The sequence below is a fragment of the Pinus tabuliformis genome, chromosome Q (genome assembly GCF_031772625.1).
Source record: "Pinus tabuliformis cultivar Carrire ecotype Pingquan chromosome Q, CPIR1, whole genome shotgun sequence".
Lineage (NCBI taxonomy): Eukaryota > Viridiplantae > Streptophyta > Pinopsida > Pinales > Pinaceae > Pinus > Pinus tabuliformis.
In genome coordinates this window covers 898,870,954-898,895,923 of record NC_142296.1, presented here as the reverse complement: position 1 = coordinate 898,895,923, position 24,970 = coordinate 898,870,954, and the positions used below count along the sequence as shown (strand labels likewise).

At 36.9% G+C, this 24,970-nt stretch overlaps 1 protein-coding gene across 9 annotated transcripts in view; it reads right to left on the bottom strand.

The window, feature by feature from the left end:
* Nucleotides 1-18,322, bottom strand: part of LOC149222370 (uncharacterized) — a 139,280-nt gene extending 120,958 nt beyond the window's left edge. For 7 of the 9 annotated variants that reach the window (XR_016249425.1, XR_016249426.1, XM_089385407.1 and 4 more), the window contains exons 1-2: nucleotides 18,174-18,317; nucleotides 11,257-11,405 (exon numbers count right to left, since the gene is read on the bottom strand). Coding sequence is in view for 7 of the 9 variants with exons in the window: in XM_089385407.1 (XP_089241533.1) it covers nucleotides 11,257-11,385 (129 nt within the window). In the remaining 2 variants the exon portion in view is untranslated. Of the gene's footprint in view, nucleotides 1-11,256; nucleotides 11,415-13,666; nucleotides 14,280-14,497; nucleotides 15,323-18,173 lie in introns of those variants that run through there. The other 2 variants (XM_089385409.1, XM_089385408.1) reach the window with 2 other exon arrangements.
* Nucleotides 18,323-24,970: the final 6,648 nt, after the last annotated feature.

The following is a 24,970-nucleotide window of genomic DNA, read 5'->3' as shown; positions in this document are numbered from 1 at the left end:
AGCTCGTAGAACTTCAACAAAAAAATGCGGCATCTAAAAAGAATTATAAGGATCTTGAAGATCGATTTTACGAAGAATCAACAAAAAGTAACAAAGAAATATGGCATCTAAGAGATCATAGTCAACAATTACTCGAGAAGGTCAAGAAATCCCAAATTACAAAGAAAAACTAGAAGAGAAAGAATATCTCAAGAAGATATTCAAACGAAAACCTATCTCAGAGAGAAGAAAATTTGTGCTTAAAAAACCTTAATCAAAAGTTATTAGAACAAATCAGAGATCTAAAAGATGAGAAGCTTAAACATCAAAACATTGAAAATAAGAATGATGAAGCACGAACTAAAAAACTCTTACGTCTCAAAAACCATAATCAAAATCTACTCAATCAAATTAATAAACTTAAAAATGATAAAAAATCATTAAAGAACAAATTTGAAGAACTTATCGCAAAAGAAGCATCAAAATCTTCAAATGTAACAATCCAAGATGAAGAAAAATGAACGAACACCGATCTAGTCAACTTCTCAACTCAAGAAGTTAAGCAATCAATTGAAGTAAAAACATATTCAAATGTGGCAGTTCAGACGATGAAAATTCCAAGTGAAGATTCTATAACCAACTCAACTACATCAGTACCTAAATCAGTCAAGAAATTACCGCACACATGTTAAAGGAAGGTCAAATAAAAAGAACTTATTTGCATCTGAATCACAAGAACAGACACTTCAATCAATCTACAAATCCATATGACTCAGATAATAAACAACAAACTTATGTTCCAAAGAATACTGAAGTTTGCACAATTCAGTCCAGTGACAACAGTTCATCACAAGTTTCTAGTAACCGAAAGATTCCACAAAAGATTGATTTAGGATGGTCAAATCCCTTCTCAATGCAAAGAATAGGTTTATCACTAAAAGGATCCTATCATCATGTATCAACAAAGATGACAATTCGAAGAACTCCAAAAAATAAGAAAAGATTAAAAGATACAGATGACGCCTTGTCAAGCAATAAGGCTTTGAGGACAAAGCTTTCTGAAGAGAAAGGCAATGTTATGAATAAAATATATATAAAATAATATAAATATAAATAATAATGATTAATTAACTAGTAATTATTAATTAGTATTGAAAAGGCATATCTCTAAGGGCATGACCGTTTGTGAAGAGGTACCTCCCTAGGTATATATGCAGACCCTCACCCTCATTTGTAATCATCTCACTTGTATTCAATTAATTTTATATATAATTACTTGTCATACAATGGAAGTCTTTGTCTTCGATGTAGTCTGAAGATTATTGTTGCATATACGAACCTTGTTCATTACATTGGTATCAGAGCATTCCTCTGAGTATACGAACTTTGTTCGTTATAGCGCACTTGTTCATCACCATAAGCATTATCATTAAATGGCATTGGTCCACCTTGAGATTCATCATTAGGGTGTGAGATTTCAAGTTATAAATAAAAATTATATACCTAAAAGGATTCATCACCATAAGCATTATCATTAAATGGCATTGGTCCACCTTGAGATCCATCATTAGGGTGTGAGATTTCAAGTTATAAATAAAAATGATATACCTAAAAGGCCTTTTGTTCATCAAATGGCCAACCCTCAATGAAAATAACCGAAGGGTGTCATATAATACAATAACTGTAAGTGTATCACATCCTATTTATCATCATTGGGGTGAATTTGCTCTATGCAATTATATAATCTATCAATTAGCTTGTTACCTAATGAGAAGTTGGATGCATTATAATGTTTTGGGTTTAAAAAATACCTAGACGCATGAAAAGCTCAATGGAGTTGTTTGTTCCATCTCATTGATAATTTCCACATTGGAAATTGCATGCTTCATTTTAAACATTTTATAATATTTCTTTGACTTAATCCAAGGCATCATGGAACACAATATGAGGGAGATGTGCACTATAAGGTACGTTGATGGGGCAGGTCTTGGCAAAAAAATAAATTAAATCAAATAATAATAATAATAATATAAATAATCCACATAAAATAATAATAATAATAATAGTATTGGGGCAGCAACAACAAAGGCGAGTCATATTTGACTCAAAAGGAAATCAAGAATTTGAATTTGACACACCCAACAAATAAATGAGTTTATTGTGATAAGCTAATACATGATAATTTAGAGCAATTCAGAAAGATTGTTTAAACTACTCCTTATCTCAAATTGTGAGAACGATCAGTCAAGAGATTATGCAAGTCGATAAAATATCCTTTTTTTCATGTGCTTCACCATCAAAATGAATTGGTAGATTGTCAAGAAAACCGAGGGGAGGCAATCAGAGAGGGCAACATTTCATTACCCCCCACAAAAATTAAGGTCTCTCTAGAATAACAGTTTTAAGTGCTTACAATGTAAATCGCCCTCTCTCGATGCCAATGGAACAACAGTGGGACTTCACTCTGTTGAAAAATGTGTAACTAGGTTCGGTCTTCATAAGTATGAAATATCTTCTTGTAAATATAAAATGAAAAATATTATTATTATTATTATTATTGGAGCATGTGTTTCATGTTCAAGTTCTTTTACTTTATAGGTCAAGCACCCATTGAGTGCTTCTAGGGTTTGTCCTAGGTATAAGAGTCATTGTCATATATTGAAGACCCTATGGGCACATTGTTAAGTGTAAAGAAAAAAATATTGTCTTTAAAGTGTCGAAATAACTCCAAGATCACGCCGGCCTAATGAGCTATCAAGCCGGCCTACATGAAGAGCCATGTCCAACCTTGAAGAAGCCTATATATAAGAGGAACTTGTCCTCCATTTGGATCACTCACTCACTCATCTCTTATGCGAAGGAGCAAAAGAAGAAGTCGAAGAAGGAAGTGCGAAGAAGAGGAAGTCGAAGAAGTCGAAGTTTCTAGGCCTCATATATTCTTCTGGGAGGATCGAAGTTAGGGTTTTTGTGTTGGATCTTTTGGGGTTCGATTTTGAAGGAGAAGAGAAGGGAAGACAAGTGAATGTATCTTAAGGCGTCCTACTAGCCCAAGGACACAAGTCAAAGCAAGCGAAGTCAAAAGGAAGGCTATTAGAGGGAGATTGAAGTCTTCTAGAGAGGCAACAGCAGTTGTTGGGGAGCAAAATTTCGAATCTACTAGGAGGTCGAAGAAATTGCAACAAGAGGTCATGGTAGACCTGATCTTGGAGGGTATTCATCAATTGAAAGATCTAAAAGATAAAGAAGAGATTTACGAGTTTTCCCCTCAAGAGGAGGGGTTTTGGCCCTGGCTTGCAGCCTATATACTATGTCATTATTCTTACTGTTTTGGTAGTTGTTTGATGTATTGCAAATTGGAATAATAATGAACAAAGCTAATCAAGTAAAAGGTAACACAAACAGTTATCAAGTTAAGAGAATTAACATATTCATTGCCCTATTGAATTCTCAACGCACTCTTTGTTCCTTCTCACATGCAAATTAATATGTATCACAGGTACTCTATATGGTTAATTAATGTGGCTCGCAAATTCAAGGCAAGAGCCATTTCAAAATTTTCAAGGGATTTTCAAGCAGTGTTTGGATTGAGTATTCATGTATTCTTTTGGTCACGAGGCAACTCGTAGCTATCACCACATTTTCCTTCCCCAACTTTGAGATTGCACCTCTCCTATCTATAGGAGAGTGTTTCAAATCTATAGCCATGTGAATTAACTTCAATTGGTGATTGGTTTATTTGGTCTCCACTTCCAAGTATAGCCCTACTATATGAATTCTAGTTAGTGCTTGGTTGGTTCTAAGAGTTGGTTCTAGAAACTGTTGGGTGTAGCAACAAGGTAAGGCAAAACCTTCTATCGAACCCAATAGTTGGAGAGCAATGGTGCATTGTGCGTGCAGCAAGTATCTTGAATGAAAAATTAAAAAATTGAAGCAAAGGGTTCAGTATTGTATGGAGAAGGTAGGTGAGGTACATTATGTCGTTATTAGCCCCCACATCAAATCAGATCATTAACAAGAAGAGATGGAAAAGAAATTATTGCATATCTGCAAGATACACGGTACACCTATGCAATTGACACAACAAAGCAATCTAGATCATAGAAAAGAGGTAAATGATTTCTAGCACTTAACTCATAAAAAATATGAAGATTTCATTACAAGTTGACTCCATTAAACCACTGCTTCAAAGGAGGAGGTCCCATCTAGGTATCCTAAATCTAGTTTTGCTCCCCCCCAATCAATGTAACTCTTCTTCAGCGTAATACTCCTCTTGGGCATCTTTAGCCTCCATGCAAATCAATGCTCATTTAAATGAAAAAAACAAAGAGTTGACCTATTGGGAGCATGAGGAAAAGGTTGAGAACAACAGAGAATTTAAGAGGAACAACATAAGCCATGATTTCAATGTCTGTTTTATTTTATGTCTTAAGATGTAGTTATAAGTTTAATTGTTTTTCTTCATCAATTTGTCAGCTAATGTCGTTGGCAATTTCTAGTAGGCCTTTTTTGTAATCCTAAAAGCCATGAGAAAACATGTTCATTTGCATTAATTTTGTATGTAGGGCACAAGCTTTCCTTCTTTTTTGTAATCATTACGTGGCACAACCACAACCCCCTTTTAATATGTATTTTAACCATTTCCATGAAAAAATATAATAATATTAATAGTAAATATAAATATATCATCAGTCACTCTGATATCTTTACAAGAAACAAATAAAAAATATACATGTATAATAATGGTGTGGCTGCATGCTAGGGGCGGCATGGTTCACCTAGAGGTTATAGTGGTAGTGAATTGAATCAACCCAGCGTCATGCGAGTACGAGACAACCCATTTGTTGATTCCTCTAGACATATACACCCACGAAACAAAAATATAAATTAAATAATAAAACATATATATATATTATATATATATAGATAAACTAATAAATAAAAAAATATATTTAAACTTCCTTTTCTTTAAATTCTTTTGAGACGATGGGATATCTACCATTTATGTAAATTTTATATTTGTCCTTTTTTATGCAATTTTTTTGTATTTTGAATCTAAAAATGTTGATTTTAATTTTTTCAAATTTATGTTGTGCCCTAAGATCAATCATTACATTGAAGACTAAAAATGCCAAGAAATTTCAACCCTATATGGGAACATGGTGAACCTGAGGGAGGGTTCAATAGACAAAATTATGAGGGAATATGACCAACCCCAATTTTGATTATGAGGGCTCTTCATCTATCCCTTGCACTGATGCATCCAACCCATTTTGCTATGTTCCTCCCTCTTTGGAGTCTATTCAAGAAAAGGTTAAGCGTAAAATGAAAAAGGGGTGTTATTAAAAGTTATTTCACACCCTTCTCTCCATCAAATGCACATGATCCTCAAGCTAGTAGAAGTCATATGCAACCCACTTTAGATGACCATTGGAAGAACGAATTGAGAGAGATTGCTTGTGATTACATAGCTATATGGTGGTATGAATCTGATATCCCCTTCAATGCTTCTCGTTCACCATATTATGAACCTATGTTTGATGCCATATTTGTTGCTGGAAAGGGCTTCAAAGGCCCAACTATGCATGAGTTAAGGGGATCTCTTTTGTGAAAAGAAGTTTCCTCCATTGATGAATATTTGAAAGATTTCAAAAGCTCATGGGCAAAAACAGGATGTACCATCATGTCAGATGGATGGACTGATCAAAGGAATCATACCATCATAAACTTTCTTATTTCTGCCCACAGGGAACCATGTTTCTAAAATCAGTTGATGCATCTGATAGGGTGAAAGATGCACACTTCTTGTTTCATCTTTTGGATGAGGTTGTTGAAGAGGGTGGCTAATGTTGTTCAAATCATCACAGATAATGCCTCTAACTATGTTCTTGTTGGTAAAATGTTAGAGGAAAAACACAAAACCATCTTTTAGACCACATGTGTTGCACATTCCATACACTTCATGCTCGAGGATATTGGCAAAATAGATTGGGTCAAAAACACTATAGAGCATGCCAAAAGCATAACAAAATACATCTACAATCACTCATGGATTTTGAGTTTGATGAGGAAACACACAGGGGGTCAAGAATATTATTAGCCATGCAATCACTCAATTTGCAACTCATGTTTTAACATTGCAATATATGCTTTCCCAACATAGAAACTTGCAAAGGGTGTTTTCCAGTGATGAATGGAATGAATGTCAATGGTCTAAAGAGGATGGCAAAGATGTGAAAAAGAAAGTTAATGAAGAAATATTTTGGAAAAAGGCAGCAGAAATTGTGAAGGTTGTTGAGCCACTAGTTAAGGTGTTGTGGTTGGTGGATGGGGAAGATTGGCTATGGGCTTCATTTATGAGGCTATGGATCAAGCAAAGGAACAAATAAAGGCAGTATACAAGGATAGAGTGGCTAGGTATGGGCCCATTTGGGCAATCATTAATGAAAGATGGAACAATCAACTCCATCGCCCTATACATGCAGTCGGGTTTTTTCTAAACCCAAGGTATCATTATAAATCCCTGGAGCCAGACGATTTGACTGGGGAGGTTAGATATGGATTGAATGACTGCATTGACCGAATGATCCCTAAGGAGAGTGATCAGTTGGAGGTACACTAACGGATCACTTGTTTTAGCAAAGCCACAAATACCTTTGGCAAGAACCTAGCAAGGATTGCAAGGGAAACAAATGAGTCGGGTAAACAAACAATTTCAATTTTCGAATTCTTATTTTGTTAAATTGTTTATAGTTTGAAAGTTGGATATAATTTGTTGAGCTAACTCATTACACAACTATGTCTTTTGCAGCACAATCGTGGGAGGCATTTGATAGCCATTGTCCTCAATTGCAGAAGTTTACAATCTGTATTTTGAGTCAAACTTGTAATGCTACTAGGTGTGAGCGCAATTGGTCTGTCTTTGAGAGGATTCACACAAAGAAGAGAAACTGTTTGGAACAAAAATGGTTAAATGATCTAGTCTATGTCCAATACAACCTCCGACTAAGACGCTACCAATTGTTGAACAAAAGACCTGATACAGATCCCATTGTGTTGTAAGATATTGATCCAACATCAGATTGGGTAATGGTGAGTCCTCCAATAGAGTTTGATTTTGATGAGTATTTTGGTATTGATTTGGATTTACAGAGAGAGGTATTAGCTGAAGTTGATGTTGAACATAATGTTCAGTAGAAAGCAGATCCACTTGTACCAGGCCCAGCCCAAGTCCTCCAATTACAGGCACTTCCTCTACTCAGCCACGACAGAAGCGCATATCTCATCTATCTCAGCATGCAGCTGCTAGTGCTACTACTTGTACAGATGGAGATGGTGATGAGGAGAAGGAGCCATGGGTTTCCCTATCTGAATCTAATTTAGAGTTAGAGCCAAATGATGTTGGCTTCTCTAGTAATAGCCAGTAGTACTGGTGATTAGTGATGTTTTACAGTTTACTTTTGTTGTAGAGGCCATTTAGAGCCTCCTTTGGTTATGTGTTTTTGTTTTGATCTCTATATCATGTATATATTGGACAGTGCATTAGGTGCCATTTTGATATAATGGATATATTCATGAGCCTAATTTGATCATATGTTGTCTTCTCTCTATATTCTAATGCTTTGTGTTTGGAAACATGAATCAAAATCTTTAAAATTATGTTTTTCATAAAAAAATAAATATTTAATGTACTTTTTACAACAACCAAGTCATTGAAATCAAACCGGTCGAATCGATACCGAGTCGGAGTATGAATCAGAGCCAACCCTCGGTCGGTTCTAAACCCGAGTCGAAGTTTTAAAACATTGAATATTGTATCGTTGTCCTCGTACTCACTTTTTATTATATTGCTCACTGTTTATTTACACTGTCATTCTTATCTTGAGCATTTCCTTGAAAGTACATTTTATTTCTGTTGTGCAAATTATTTTTATCTGCTCATATTTGACAGTGTCATTTCTTTTGCGCTAACACTTCTTCAGCATTGTTGTTATTGTAACTTGAACATCTATTTACTTGCAAGTCTCTAAATTTCCATTGAGCATTGTAAAGGCAATGGTTTATCATATTTAATCTTATATTTGCCCCATTGATCCTAATTGAATCCATTTTAAAACATTGCTCATAAACTCTTAAATCATGCTCTAATTAACAATCAATTTACTCTAATAATAATTGCCTTGCCCTTAAATCTTCTAGACTTGTTGCAACAAGTTTTCCTTCATTTATCATTCTTAGGGACTACCCCCCCTGACTTAGCTAGGAGAGAATCTAAATGGAGTAAATAGGGATTTAGAGTGACTGCCCATGTTCAGAGCGTTGTGCCTTAGGTGTACACTTCAAGCGACAACACCTACCTTTTAATTTATTTGGGTCGTAGATAGTATGCCTACCTTTAACTATTTTGTGGTTTGAGTTACTAACTTTCTTTGTCCAGTATTGTTGTTCTCAGTGGCAATACGAAAAGAGCAATCAAGCTATCTTGTTAAAGCCCTAAATGACCTCCATTCTTTCTTGAAAGTGCCTAAACAAAATAAATTGGAAGCAAATATCATTCAATTCTATTCTTCTAGTCTACAGAGATATATATTTCTAACTATGTCTAGAATGAAATTCAACCTAAAAGAAAAACATATGCTTTTTAGAATAACATCCTACCCAAATGTTCAACCTATAATATCAAACTTGAATCTTGTTATAAAAAGGATCGGAATTTTACATCAGTATTCAACACAGATATATCACAGGAACAACATCATTTCAAGGGTGTCTCGAAACTTAAATTGATGATGACAAAATTTTTAAAAATGCATTTTACAAGCCAAGTCATATTTGAAAGAACATGATTTAAAAAAAAAAAAGATAATGTCCTTTCTGCTATAGAGCAAATGTAATTTATGGAGCAATTCAATATATATCAAATAGGAATGATAATTAAATTTAAATTTCATAAGCTCTACAAAGTCGCTTTGTTAGGGTTTTGCAAGCCAGATCTACTTTGGCACAAGATGATCAACCACAACAACGACGATGATGGGAGTGGGAGTGGCAAGAAGCCCTCGTTTATCCATGGAGGGGGAATCTCTTAGGGAATAATCACTCTAGAACAATGGGAAGTCGAGGGATTTACTATGGATAGTCTCCTAGTCGACAATGGAAATGTTATGGGGTCACTTGTGGCACGATCCCAATGGAATTTGAAGCTTCTCGCTTGTGGAAGGAATAATGATTTTTGCACCAAAGATCATGAAGTCTAGTCTTTGAGATCTAGGGATGGGCTTCATAAAAATCAATATATTGTGCCTAAAAACCTTCATCCATATGTGGGTCCTTTCAACCTAGAAATGGACCATTTCACAGTCTTTGTGAGACCAATCACAGGGGGATCCTTCTGTTTGCAGGTCAAAGCCTTAGATCTCGTCTCCTCACTCACAGCCAGACTACAAGAAAGGGTAAGAATCCCATATGAAAATATATGGCTCCTTCACGAAGGACGACAGCTTCAGGATCAAAAGTCTCTTAGCAAGTATGGCATAACCAAGGATGCCTCGATTTATCTTGTACCAAGAATAAGAAGAGGAGCTAAAGGTTGGGGTGTGTCCTCCTCATCCCAACCAAATTCCTTCACAGATGCCATCAAGCCAGGGCCCAATCCTCTGACACATAAAGAACTCTCAGGGCCTGCTTTGAAGTTTTCATTGTGGATCAACAGAAAGATATCCATGTTATTAAAGTAGATCACCATATCTCCTAGGATTCTAGCATGGATTTTGGGTTGCATGTTGTTATTTTCCATTTTAACGAGTTATGGCCATTGATAAATGCGCTTCGGGACGAGGTCCATCCGACCTAGACAACGAATGTAGATTTGTTCTTTTGCTCTAAAGGTTTCTTTGTGGTGAAATTTAAGGATATGAAGGACAAAGATAAGGTTTTTATCGAAGAACTGTAGTTTTGGGGTCAAGTTGGGCTTTGCATGAAGCCATATTTTTATTGTTTTAACCCTCTTTCTATGCCATCTTTGCCCATGCCCATTTGGGTTAGGCTCCTGAATATGCCCCTTCATCTGTTGCATCCAGATATTTAAGCTGAAGTGGGTAACTCAATCGGTTGTTTCATCAAAGTAGACACAAACAAGATGGAGAAGGGTATTGTTACATTTGCCCGCATATGTGGAATATATCTCTTTGTTGCATTGCCAAATAAAATCCTTCTTCACTAGAAAGGCCTGACTTATACACAATTGTTGGATTATGGAAATATGGCTTTCTGATGCAGGATTTGTCAACAATCAGATCATCTTCTGAATGTCTGCCCTTCATCTCAAGGGCGCTCTACCCCTCTGGCTACCAAGAATAGACCGCGAGGACGAAAAGACCCAAAAGTTTCCAAGGAATCTAAGAAATCTGCAACACACCAGCCAAATAACTCTCAACACCAACAAACCTCTACAGATAATTCAAGTCCTTCAGATTCAGCTCAACCACATGCAGTGCCATTACATCCTACGGATGTTGGGGTCCACCCCTCAAACACAGCCGCAGGAGACACAACTATGGTTTTAGCTTCGTCAATAAGCAAACACAAACACTTCCATGAATAAGATCACTCAGATAGTGATAAGGAAGCAGCTACAAATGTAGACCCCCAGTATTGGAGTTGAATCAAGAAAACAATACTATTGTACCATCTACATCTGCTCCTCACAATTTGTCAGGGTGGATAGCTGTCTCCAAGAAAAAAAGGTAAAAAGGATCCACAGAGGGATCCATGATCATTTCCAGATTCATTACCCAAGATAAAAGTAATGTATGGGCTAGGTAGTGAATGTATTGCTGTGTATTGAGCTTATCAGTGATGGAAAGATTGATGTAATTGGATATTTTGAAGTAATACAAATCAACTTACAAAAAGATATAACATATAGAACTTATTAGAGACAAGATAACAAACTTCCCGTCAATGTAACTATGTGAAAAATATTAAAAATATCTTCACTGCAGAAAGGTGTAAATATAAAACTCCACCAAATAGAATGATATCACAGAGTGAGCACCTCAAAGTAAGATAAAAAAAAAAAAAAAAGATAAATGTATATAAATATATATAACATTCTAAAGTTTCTGCCATTTTGCCCATTTCTTTTCTGAATGCTATAATAAAAGCTGTAGCAGAACATCAGCATTCAGAGCTTAATGAATTCACAATTAGTGTGGTCATTTCCAGTTTTAACTCAAATTAAAATTAAGATAAATAATGACCAGAAAATAAAATACTTACACATTTATCGACTCTTAAAGTGTACGTCTGTGAATCCAGTGTTTTAACCTTTATCTCAACAGTTGCATCTGAACATTCACCTTGATCTCTTTCAGCAATTATGATTTCATTTACATTGTTGTCTGCCATGCTGTACTGCCTCTTGATTCCTGAAAAAACTGCACAATATCAGAAAGCAACTCCCAAAATAAGTGGACTTGCCAATTTGCGTCGAAACTCTATAAATACCACATTATTCTGGACACTTAGAATACTATTATTGCAAATGAAATCATTCCAAAGAGAGTGCACTAATGATTGTAAGCTCAACACACTCAGCCACCTGTGAAAGTTACAACTATTGATAAAAAATGCTTTCATGGTATGGATAAATGGACTGTTAAACTAGATGGCTTGCAACAAAGTAAGTGCACTGAATGCAAATAGGTGAACCTTCGACCAGATAAAAAAGGAATTGGGCATCCTATGGTGTTGACATCTGCATTACCAGGATTCAGGTCCGGATACAGATATGTATCCACCAGTTTTTTGAAAAAACCTGTCTGGACTCTGTATATGGCAGGGGCATGGAAAGTACAAACAATATATATAATTTTTTTAAATAAAACTTAGATAAAAATTTCAAAAAAAAAATACAAGTTATATAACTTGTATATCTGTAATATGTAACATTTATATAAAATAATTTATATATTAGATTCATAAACTGGTTATTAACATATTATTTATGTGTAAAACACGCATTATTTTATATAAATTAAATTATATATTTTCTCAACGTTTACCATTATTAAATAGTTAAAATATAACATTTAACTGTTATAGAAATTATAAACATAAACTAAGGGGGTCCAAACTGTTTAATAAACATTCCTTTACAACATAACCTATCACTCACCACAGGTCAAATATTAATAATCATTCATTTCTAACATGCATTGGATTTACAAATTCAGTCACATAAATCATCCGGGGCCAAACAAGAGGAATTTAATAATCTAGAGTTTGATTACACAGTGTCAGCATTTCAAAATTCACATATACCACAGTAAGTGTGCTACAGAGCGGATCCTAATAAATCCAGATGCAAATCCATATCCAATCCGTGGATCCAAAATCCCAGCCCCACAGATCTGGTAACATAGGTTGACATAGACTTGTGATATTCACTTGGTGCCAATTGTAAAGATGTCAATTTGCTAGCAGCTAATTCATGACACAAGGGCATGGGGCACAGAGAACACAAAAATACAAGTATCCAACATAGGACACATCAACCTTAGAAAGAGTACATGGGGGGCACATTTTATATATATGTACATATATTAAAAATACAAATTACAAATACTGAAATGAAACATAAAGGCCCAAATTATTTTAGAAACTAGAACATTTACAAAACACTTGGAATCAATTCAAATCTCAATTTTACCCTTCACCTGCACAATGAGAGACTGTGAGAGCTCTTTCCCTGAATCCCTACAGCTGGAAGAAGGAAAATACCGATGAAAAAACATTTTGTAGAGTAGGACACACGGGACACTTCTAGGGCATTTGTCTGATATGTGTCTGTCAAATGTCTTGTGTTTTAGGGTCACATTTCTAGGGCACATGTCTGGCACATGTCCTATTTTTTTAGGGTCACACTTCTAGGGCATGTGTCTGGCACCTGACCTGTTTTCTTAGGGTCAGGCACATCCAGGGCACATGTTCTAGCATGTATGTGTCTAATACATGGGATCATGCATGGGCCCCTAGTTGAGATGTCCAGTTTCTTAGGCTAGTGGTTGACCGAATTAGAACACAAGCAAATCAGCAACAGAAATCTTTTAAGATCTTTTATTTTCTTTTAGTGCATGAACTTTTCCCAATCCATGCATTGTGGATCAGTTGAAGGGAGCTCTATTGGATTTTGATCTCCTCGTTTATAATGAGATACATCTTTGCACCATTGGCAAGAAACATGCTATTGGTTTGGCGAAATTGAATTTCCATTCAATTTTGTAATGGCCTAGGGTAATTATTTACAAAATATCGAGGGTTTGACATACATTTCCAATTGCACATTTGTTTCAGTTGCAATTAATAATAATTCCCTTAACAATCCAACAAATTAAACCCTTGATAGTGCAACAGAAAGGTAAACATAAACTGCATTGTTCCAATATCCAAGTGCATTGTCCCCACATAAACTGCACATGAACTATTCACTGAACATAACACTTTATAAGGTTTCGATATCCAATTGTTATGACAGTGGCGAGCGCACTGTCCCCACACATAAACTATTCACCGAATAACCACGAGTCCTTAAATAATTTTGCCACAGATTCTGTATGCACTATATAATAATCCTGACTTTATTAACCTCGAACTTTAGACGCCTCAGTGATTGAATATGATCATATACCTTACAGACCAAGGGTTACGAAACCCCGCTAACTGGTTGCCGATCCCTCCAAAGCAGTCACAGTCGCAATCCTGGCTTGAGTTTACAGCATCTCAGGAATCCAACAAGACCAACTTTGAACAATTTTCTGATACTCCATCAGTTGCGGATTCTTGCTACACTATATGACAAAGCTCATCAAACCTCCATACAAACTTAGAATTTTTGCGGATTTCTTCCTTATTTCGTTACAGGGACTTGTACTCGAATTATCACTCAGTCTCCAGACTTTGCTCTGATGCGTTCTCGGGGATCTAGGTACGCGCTCTACCCGAGTCCTTCGCACAAACTACCCAGAAAAACACAAACCTTCGCAAACACAAGTGACATCTCTGTATATTGTAATTCCTCGCCGCCTGAGAAAAGATTTCCTGTGCTCAACAAGTCTCGAATTGCACAGGGTCAAGATTGCTATAGAGGCTTGATATCTGAGGAATGAAGCATCGATGACACGCTGACTCGAAAAATGATGCCCATACGAACTTGCTATGTGAGTGAAACACAGATGACTCGCTCACTCAAGAATGATGCCCAAATGACTCGCTGTCATAGAAGGTCGTACCCAAGGGTCACGCTGTTACAAAAAAATGTCAAAAACCCACTCACTGCCTCAAGAAAGACTCTGTGAATTGCACAGAAGTGAAGAGAGAGTTCTCTAACCCATACACAAACTTTTCAACAGAGGAAACAAGAAGGGGAGACAAATTCTTGCACCCATACACAAATTTGCACCCAAGCCCTTGCTATACATTTAGATGATCCATCAAATGAGGGTAAAGGAAGTTTACTCACCTTGCAGGCTAATTCTCCATTAAGTTGTCCTCAGGGTCTATTCTGGTACCAAAAGTCACTGTACTCATTGAAAGACATAGTTGCTCGAGTATTTTCTTTCAATTGTGCATAGTCCTAAGCATAAGTGTTTAGGAGTTGATTTGGCTCAACTGCTTCTTGGCGTACTGGCACTTGATTGTCTGTAAATTGAGGTAGAAGTGGTCGGCTATGCATCATGTTGTTGGCTTGGTTGAGAGGTGGGACTGGATTATGATTCCCACTTACTTCAGTTGTAGTTCTATTAGTGCCAGCAACATTCGCCTGACTGGTGAGGTGAGCAATTAGCACCGCAATTTGCTGTTGCCCTTGGGTCAAGGCCTGAGCTATCTGCTGCTACCCTTGAATCATTTGTCGCCCTTGTTGGTGCAACTGTTGATTCATTTGTTGTTGCCCCTGTAACAATTCTTGTAGTAAGATACTAGGGTCACGTTCTACTCTGTCCCCCATAATGGAGTGATGGTTATTCCTTCTCCTTCTTACAGTGATGTGGTTGGTGTCTTCAAGAAGCATAAACTACCATTCCCCACAAGCTGGCAGGATGCTTGTGCTCTGATACCACTGTAATGGCCTAGGGTAATTATTTACAAAATATCGAGGATTTCACATCCATTTCCAATTGCACATTTGTTGCAATTGCAATTAACAATAATTCCCTTAACAATCCAACAAATTAAACAATACTTGATAGTGCAACAGAAAGGTAAACAATATAAGTTCCAATATCCAAGTGCATTGTCCCCACATAAACCGCACATAAACTATTCATCGAACATAATACTTTATAAGGTTCCGATATCCAATTGTTATGACAGGGCATTGTCCCCACACAAACTATTCACTGAATAATCACGAGTCCTTACATAATTTTGCCACAAATTCTTTATACACTGTAATAATCCTAAATTATTATTAACCCTGAACTTTAGACGCCTCAACAATTGAACATGACCATATACCTTGCAGACCAATCACTCCAAAGCAGTCGCAGTCCTGGCTTGGGTTTATGACATCTCAGGAATTGGGTTTATGACATCTCAGGAATCCAACACGACCGATTTTGAACAGTTTCATGATCCACCCTCAATTGTGGATTCTTGCTACGCTATATGACAAAGCCCGTTGAAAATCCATACAAACTCATAATTTTTGCGGATTTCTTCCTTATTTCGTTACAGGGACTTGTATTCAAATTGTCACTCAATCTCCAGACTTCGTTCTAATCTAAGTATGCACTCTGCCTAAGTCCTTCGCACAAACTGCCCAGAAAGACACAAACCTTCGCAGACACTGGTGACATCTCTATATATTGTAATTCCCCGTTGTCTAAGAAAAGATTTCATGTGCTCAACAAGTCTCAAATTCCACAGGGTCAAGATTGATATAGAAGCTTGCTATCTCAGAAATGAAGCATCGATGCCTCACTGACTCAGGAAATGATGCCCAAATGAACTCGCTATCTGAAGAACGAAACGTAGGGAAATGATGCCCAGATGACTCGCTATCACAGAAGGTCGTACCCAAGGGTCACACTGTTACAGAAAGGAAGGACTCTGTGAATTGCACATAAGTGAAGAGAGTTCTCTAACCCATACACAAACTTTTCAATAGAGGAAACCAAGCTTAGAGAATTCATTTATCCTACAAAGACTTCCTGCAACAGAATAGAGATGAAAAGAGAAGCAAAGCCAAATTAGAGTGGAATCTTTCACCATCGAAATTGGCATGAGTAAAGGGGTCTTAAAACCCTTAGAGCTAAAGCTCAAAAACAAATGAAATGATCCACAGTTAATGCCTCCAAGTTAATCCAAACCTCCCTAATTTATAGACTTCTATGAGGGGTCTTACTTTCTTAAGTGGTTGACTGTGTCATACTCAACGCCCCGATTTTGGGTTTTTCACCCAACTTACCCAAAACTCGCCCACAATGGAGGTTTTGGGGTTTTATCCCCTTTTTTGGAGGACTAAAGCCTACAGGGGCAGATAGGATACCAAGTCCATTGGTCCTCAATTCGTTGAGGACATCACAAATTCAAAGTTAAGAAACATTCATTTGGAGCATTTGAATTGCCATTCAATTCAGGGTAAGAATATTTTACAAAGACCTTCTCACAGACTTATACACCCATCATACCTTGAACGCAAGAGTCTGGAATATTTAACACTGTGGATCCAAGGGGTTACAAAAAGATAAATAATTCGAGAACAAAAACAACGAAAGTTACAGTTGCAAAAAATCACACCACTAGAAAGATGCATACCTTTGTCTTTGCCTCAGTGTTATTTATATTTAGATATACAGGTTATAAACATCTGAATTAATCATAAATTTATGAGATCACGACTCACTTTATAATTAAGGCTTATTTTTTTCTCACAAACGAACTGAATTTACAATTCTAAAATAGATAACACCTCTAACTTGGTTTTTATTTACAAGGAACAAAGAAAGTTTACAATTGAAATTAAGATATAATGACAAATATCACTCAAACTACATTTGTAAGACAAATCAAAGTAATAGGAGCACTGCAGACTCCATATACATCAACTGCGGGGATAAGTATTTAGCATTTCATACCATAAACAACTGGTCTCTGCAGTTATCATCTTTTCCAGGCCAGTAGTAACTGACCAGTAACCTTGAATTCCAGATTTCCAGTAGGAAAAAAGCGTTCAGAATAAATGCTTACAGTGGTGGTGTCAGTTTCAGACATGCTGGCAGTTGTTAAGAGCGTTAAACACTTTCATGTGGAGCAGTTGTAACAGTTAATATGGGTGTCATAGTATAGACCGACTTCCTTCTAAACAGGGTTAGAAGATAAATTTTGAGGGTTAAACTTAGGGATTGTTAGCAATGAATGTTCCAAGGCTATAAAGGTTGTTTGGAATAATATCACTTCTTATCTCATGGGCGGGTAAATGTATTTATCTTTGAACCAGACCCAGCACTCACTCCTGTCCACAAAGTTTCAGCAAAAACGCTGCAGTTGAACAATCCGACAAATAACTAACTAATTTTCAGTTGGGAACAACCAATTGGAGAAAATATGGACGCGAAGGGGTTGCACTATAATGTTTCATACATTTCAACTAACTAATTTTCAGTTGGAAACAACCAATTGGACAAAATATGGGCGCTAAGGGGTAGCACTATAATGTTTCATAGAGTTAAATCATACTTCATTCTTATCTTACATACTGCTAGGAAAGAAGTATACTCTTCACGTAATAAAATCAAAAAAAAATAGCATCCACAGTGGCAAACTTACTGTGATTTACGTGAATTGGAGAAAAAAATATGCAGAAATAAACATGCAAACACAGGAAAACGGTCCTGGTAAATTGAGGTAAAACGTGAGCATGGAGAGTCTTAAAATAGCTTATGTTCTCGCAATAATCTGACCAAAAAATTCAGAAACCCTGATTTAAACGGAGGGACTTATTATCTATGTATATAAGAACCACAAAAGGAAAAGGAGATTCAGATCGCTGGAACCCTGGCAGAAAAAATAATGACTTGACAGTATCGTACAAGCCCTCGCAGGCACTTGTGAAGAAACTCGTACCAAAAAAACACAAACCAATGACTGTTTCAGAATTTTCACCGAAGAAATAATGGATGAATATGAAAACTCACCTGGCAGTGGCAGAAAAGGAGAGGAAAAAATCCCTTAATTTTGCAGGCAAAGAACTCCGAAACCTTAACGATCCCCGCGGAAAGGGGAGTGTTAGGGGTGGAAATGAAAAAGGGAAAAATGGGTACGCGAGCAAAAACTAAAATCTCTTCATTCGTAACGTAGGAGCCAAATATAAACGCGATTGAAACTTCTTTTCACGTCCGCCTGGAGTGGTCCTCCCTTTTCAGATTTTTAGCTGCCTATGCAATCAAATCATAGATTGTTCACAACGTTGGTGTATTTTCAAATTCCTAGTCGCCTTTATATTAAACACAAGAGGTTGCTTTTCCTTTAACCTTTACTTCACCTTAATCAAGTTTTTGTTTTTGTATATCAGCGTACCCCAGGTTGGTAAGAAAACGCGTGGATTCAGGGATAAAGGGAGGAGCAATCAAAAAAAAATTGGAAAATTGGGCCGTATTATATGGTGGGAGACAAAGAAATTGGGTTGTATTGTTCTTTCTTTTTAATATCTATATTTTTTTTAATTATTTTTTTTTAAATGTGAGTTGCGTTTCCAAAGTTCATATTTGTGTAATTGTTTTTGGGAAGATTAAAAGTATTTATAAATATAATATGATAAATGGCAATTTCATTCCCCTTTTCATTACTTTATTTATAAGTTTTAAGGATATAATAATTGGATTTAATTATGTGTATAACTGGATTCATGTTAACTAGGGATCTAACATGAGCTTAAGGGATAAAAATTATATAAGGATCTAACATGAACTTAGAGGGATCAAAATTTTAGAGTGTAAAATACAATGTGTTATTTTTAATTGTTTAAATTGTATTTTTGAATACTAAATAGAGTATATATAGGACCAAATAAAAATTTTAACCATTAAAACTTAATCTTTTCTATATATAGATATATATGAAGTTGGCATCGACATAAATTAATTAACATAGATTTTCAAATAGTTTATTTAAATCTCTTGTTGAAAAATTTTTGAAAAGTATAAGATTTAAACATCTAGTTCACACATTTTTTTTACTTCTAATTACTTTAGCATATTTATTTATTTTTCTATTTAGAACATATTTTTTATTTTTATTTTAAAGGGGCACGGACGAACAAACTTACATATCCCCTCATACTGGGTTGTAGCATGAGCCTCTCGGTGGGTGTTCAATTCCCCAAACATATTCAATTTAACTATAATTTGATATGTATTGAATTTTGTTTCTAATTTGCTATATTATATGTAAATTAGAGTATTATCTTGTAGATTTTTCTGTAGATTCAATAGCTCATGTGATATAGTAAAACATAAGACAAGAATCTACTCTACTCTTTATAGCGGAAACCAATAATTATCGATGAAAAACAATAATCAAAAAGAGGAAGAATATCAATTGCACATAACACAATATTTCTCTGGGGAAAGTCACTGCTCAAAACCCCGACTATTTATATTGCATTAACCAAAAGATCTAAGAAGAAAATACAATGCTTGTTCTAGCTAGAACAATTCATGCAAGTATGATCTGACTCTCTGCCTCACAAGTCAGTTCAAGCCAACACTTGGCCAATTTTATTTCCTGTCAAGCCCCTACTTCCTTTCGCAATTCCTGAGAGAAACGGCCCATATTTAATTGGGAAATCCTTCCTCCATAACTAGGCAATCCAAACTTAGGTCCTCAACTAATTACGTGCATTGTTTATACAACTCGGAAAACTATACCATTGATAGTACATTGTCCTTGCACTCTAATCTCAACTGGGTCTTCCTATGAACTTACATGCATGAGTTATCTATGAGTGAATCTTCAGTTAGCTAGTGTGGTTTTGGTGCACTAACTCACTACTAGACCCTTACTACTTCCTCCAAAAGTTATAACTAGTTTAACTGACTATAACTCAGTTAGACCGGGTTATTTAATTACAACTCCAAAGAACTCAACCTGGGCCACTAAAATTTAGGGCTCACTCTACATGACTCTAGATAGACTTCCAACTCAAATTTCCTAAGTCAATTTAACTTAATTAACTATTTACAAGTTGTTATGAGATTAGAATTTGATTTTAATTCACAATTGAATTCAAGGACAAATTAAATTGGAATTTCTTGTTGTTGTTTTTAACACTCTCTCTCAACAAGAAAGGGATTATCAGCTACCCCGATCCTGTCTCTTTGAAACTCGAATTTACATCTTGACAATGCCTTTATCAAAATGTCAGCATCCTACTCCTATGTGGGAATGTACTGCAACAACATAATTCACCTTTGCACACAATCTCAAAGATAATGATTGTACACCCCCTCCCAGGTCTACCCAAAGTAACCATGCCAATTGGGGTAAACATGAGGAGAGATGCTACTACAGTCATATTTGACCTCTTATGTCACCTTAAGGAAGTGGAATCGACGGAACATCACATACAGTCATCAAACATCGTCAACAAACCCCTCAGGAGACAAGTCAACCACTCAGACAGCCTATCCCTCAGTCTCATTGCTATTATGCAACTCTTATGCCTCAGTGGCTCTCATGGTATGGACAAGGGAGCGTCCAGCAACCTAAAGTCACTCTCACAGACCTGCCTGCTAGCGACTGTGGTCTAGAATTGCCAGTGACCCCGGGATTTCAGCCACTTTTCTAGCCCAAAATATTGGCCTCTGCCTAGAACTTGTTGTAAGTTTCAAAAACCATTAAGAACATGATAACCATGTTGATCAATCAAAATCACCCTCAAGACTAGGCCTGAGCATCCCCAACCGGGACTAACATTATGTCAAACACTTGGCATTAATGCAACCTATAGGTCTAGGATACAAGACAGAGCATCAATGACTGAAACAACTTATGAAACATAACCAGAAGGATCACCTCTTTCTCCATTGAACTACTACATCATCAATTAGGTCTTGAATCCATCCATTTAACATTTACAAGTAAGTATATGAAATAACCATGACATGAACCAATAATTCAACCATGCTTATAACCAGCATAAAACCATATAAATATCAGAAATATGACAATCATTAAATCCACATATAAATCAGTGCAAAAGTAACAGAACTTAGATTTTATTAATCATAGGCAATTCCGACCAGGATCGGGACTTCCATGTACCACCTGACCATAGACATGGTTGAACCAAATCTCTCTTTTAGCGAGTCACCCTCATGCCATATTCCAAGCATGAATGTGGGATCTCATAGAACAACTAATCTAAGAATAATCAAGGGAATCTAGAGGTTAAACCACCTCCACCCTCATCCAACCGTGATCACACCAAAACCGGTGCTCTGATCACAACCGAACAGAACTTGGAATGCCATCCAGAATCCATCACTATCCTTGAGGAATTTTTTGTCTCCTTATCTCTCAGGGTTTACTGCAATCCAAACCCAGATCACTATGCCCTAAACCGAGACTGTTCCCTCAAGCTTTACCGTGTATCCCACCAAAATTGGTCAAGGGATTCCTAGGCCTTTGGGAAAGAACCTTGAGACCACCTCCGCCCCGGATTCCAAAATCCATTTGGCAATTGCAAAGTTCCAAAACCGAAATAAACATCCCAACATACCATGGCATCTGGAAAAAGGCTAGTCTAGGCTGAAAACCACTGTCATAACCTGACAAAACCATGCCACCAATAGTAAGATAACCATACACCAACATGCAAATCCATGCATGTCCAAACCAGCTAGGAAATCACACATGCAAAAGGTTACCTGCAAGTATTCCTACTGAAGTTGCTTGATCCTGCTTTCCTTTCCTTATTCCTTGCTTGTTTTTCCTTTCCTTTCCTTGCCTTCCCTTTCCTTTGCTCCAAACTAGAGTGCTCCAAGAAAACTCTAAGTGACCAAGAGAGTGTGAGAGAGAGAGAATAATGAGAGAGCTCCAAACTTAAACTTGACAAAAGCCATGAACTGATCCTCAGAAGCCTTTTTATGCATGAGGCCTCTAATTTCTTCATTTTCCATTATTTTCCTTCAATTTCCTCCTCACATGCAACCTGTGACCTTTTACCTTCCTTTTCTCCTAATTTCCTTTATTTTCATAAATAAATGTGCCAAAAATGTCATTTTGCCTTTTAATGCCTTTGCCTTAGCCTTTGCCAATTTCGTTAGCCATAAACACACATCCACTGATACCCACTAGAATATATTTGCCCAATCATTCAACTTGGAATAAGTGTCCCTTAACCATGGTCTTATTTTTCCTTTATTGACTTTTATTACATGAAATTTTCACCAGGGCTATTACAGAACCCTCCCCCTTGGGGAACACCATTCTTGTTGTTAAACCACACCAAGACCTCAACAAAATTGTTGAAAAGCAAACATACTGCCTATGGAGCTTTATAACTTAGCTCGTTGCAGTATTTACAATGAAGAACCTGCTCAAAAGAAAAACATCATGACAACATGACAAGATATTAACCATACCGCTTATTGGAGCTTTATAAGTTAGCTCATGGTGGTATTTACATCCATATACATATACATATACAAATATCAAAACATCAGCAAGGCATATGACAAACATAACCCAACATCAAACCAAAAGTTATTTGCCTCAATCGGTAAACAATGAAGGATATAGAGCCCGCATCTGATCCGCCATCTCCCATGTAGCTTCTTCAGGTCCAAATGCTTCCATTGCACTTTAGCTTGCTCTATGGCTCTGTTCCTGAGCATGAGATGTTTCCGCTACAATATGCATTAAGGCTCCGACTAGAACTCTCCTTCTTGCTTCACCTAAAATACAGATCAATCAACATCCTTCACATACTTCTTAAGCAATGAAATAGGGAAAACATCATGGACTTTCACTGTTGGAGGTAGTGCAAGTCGATATGCCACTGGTCCAATCCTCTCAAGTGAACAGGCGCTCAGTATTTAGGTCAAAAATCAAAGTTCTCAGAATGGCTCGAAACTTGAACAAACACGTTTGTCTCGGAAAAACAATCCTAACGCAACTTGTTTCACTGAAAACTGAGTTCGTATGAGGAAGTTATTGAGTTTTGTTCGCTTTGCTAAACAGGCAAAATTTGCAAAAAAATGCCCAGTCACTGCACAGTCAGGAGTCCGTACTGCTGATGTGGAAAGTGACTAGGTAGGGTCAACATCTAATGATAGTGTGACAAGTGTCATGTTCTTATTGGGTTTCATATTGGTGACGTGGTGCAGGTTGATTGCTCAGTTTTGGACCAATGAGAGAATGCCACGTGGCAAGCTCGGAGGCCGCCACGTGGCACCTCCCAACAACCTAGGCAGAGGGAAATTCAACAAAATTTTTGTGAAGGCATTGTGGTTCGACCCTACGACCTCCCCTCTGCAACCAAAGCCTTCTACCATCTCCGCTACATTGGTTCTTAACCCGTAGAGTGCGTCAATTATATTTAAACTTTACAAGGATGAGGGTTGGCGGTTAGGGGAGGGTCAGCCTATAGGCCAACCCTCCCCATGTCAACGCGCCCATGGTCATCATAAAGGGTTAATGCAAATGGTCCACAAAACCACACTGCAAACGGTTAGTGCAGTCCATATGTGAACGCAACAGATAACGTAGTTAAGGTTACTGTAACCGCCAGGGCTCCAATTGCGACAGTTATCGCAGCTATGTGAACACACATAACATGACACAACAGTTAACGTCACACCAAACAGTTAACCTGACGGCCATCGCTAACAAATGGTTACCACAACATGTGAACCTTCCGCAGAGACCGGCAACGGTTTCGGAAAACAGTCAAAGTTATCTGCGCGATTAGCGCTAATCCTCCAGCTAATCCTGGTTTAACATTTAGTTAATCTGCAGTTAACTCTAAGTTTAAATCGGCGTAAATTTAGCGGAATCCACCATTTTTGGCACCAACCCCAAATTTAGCAGCCCTAACTGGAGTTCTTCCAAATTTGGAGCAGAAATTGCAGGGAAAACTATTTGAGCCATCATTGGCACAGTTTTCGACCAAATTGAGCTCAGGAAAAGTTGTTCCTAGCTAAACTCGACATTCTGAACACATTGGTGTAGGTATCAAGAGCAGTAGAGCTTTGTAAACAACATTTTTTCCATATTGCGCTAATACAGAGGCCCAAGCCATGGAAGCTAGACCAAGGAGATGTAGCCCAGGAGGGGTGAACTCCTTCATCAAAACACTATGTTAAAGTGTTCAATTGATGGTTTGTTGTACTTTTTATTGTTGTTGTTCAACATTGTTCTTTTAAGCTATTTTTCTCATGAATGTCACATTAAACTTGATGAAATTTACCTGTTTCAATCACCAAACAACCTAAGGAAATCTATGCACAGGAAGCAATGAACAAGCATGTGTTTATAAATCTGTAATTGAAATTAGCACAACAAAACTAACATTCAATAACAAATCAAGTTGGTATCAGAGCAAAGGTTTATTTGATTAATTGCCTGAGTTTTATGCAAGTAAGGTTTTAATGGTTGCAAAATTATGATGCTTACAAGGTTAAGGTTGCAGAGAGGAGAAGTGAAATTGTTGGTTGCAACTCCTGAGGTAATGCCCAGAAGAAGGAGAGCCACAAGGCCACAATCTCCACCACCCAAAGTTCCAATTCCAACTGCACTTGAAACTCCTCAAGTTTTTCCTTCAACTGAGATTGAAGAGGTACAAGCAGTACCAGTTTTTGAGCCTGAATCCACAACCATTATGTTTGGAGAAAGAGAGCCTGAAGGTCCTTCTTCAGAAGAGGAAGAATTTAAGAAAGCTTTCTATACTTTAACTGAGATGGTTAAAGTCCTCTATGAAGAGAGGAACACT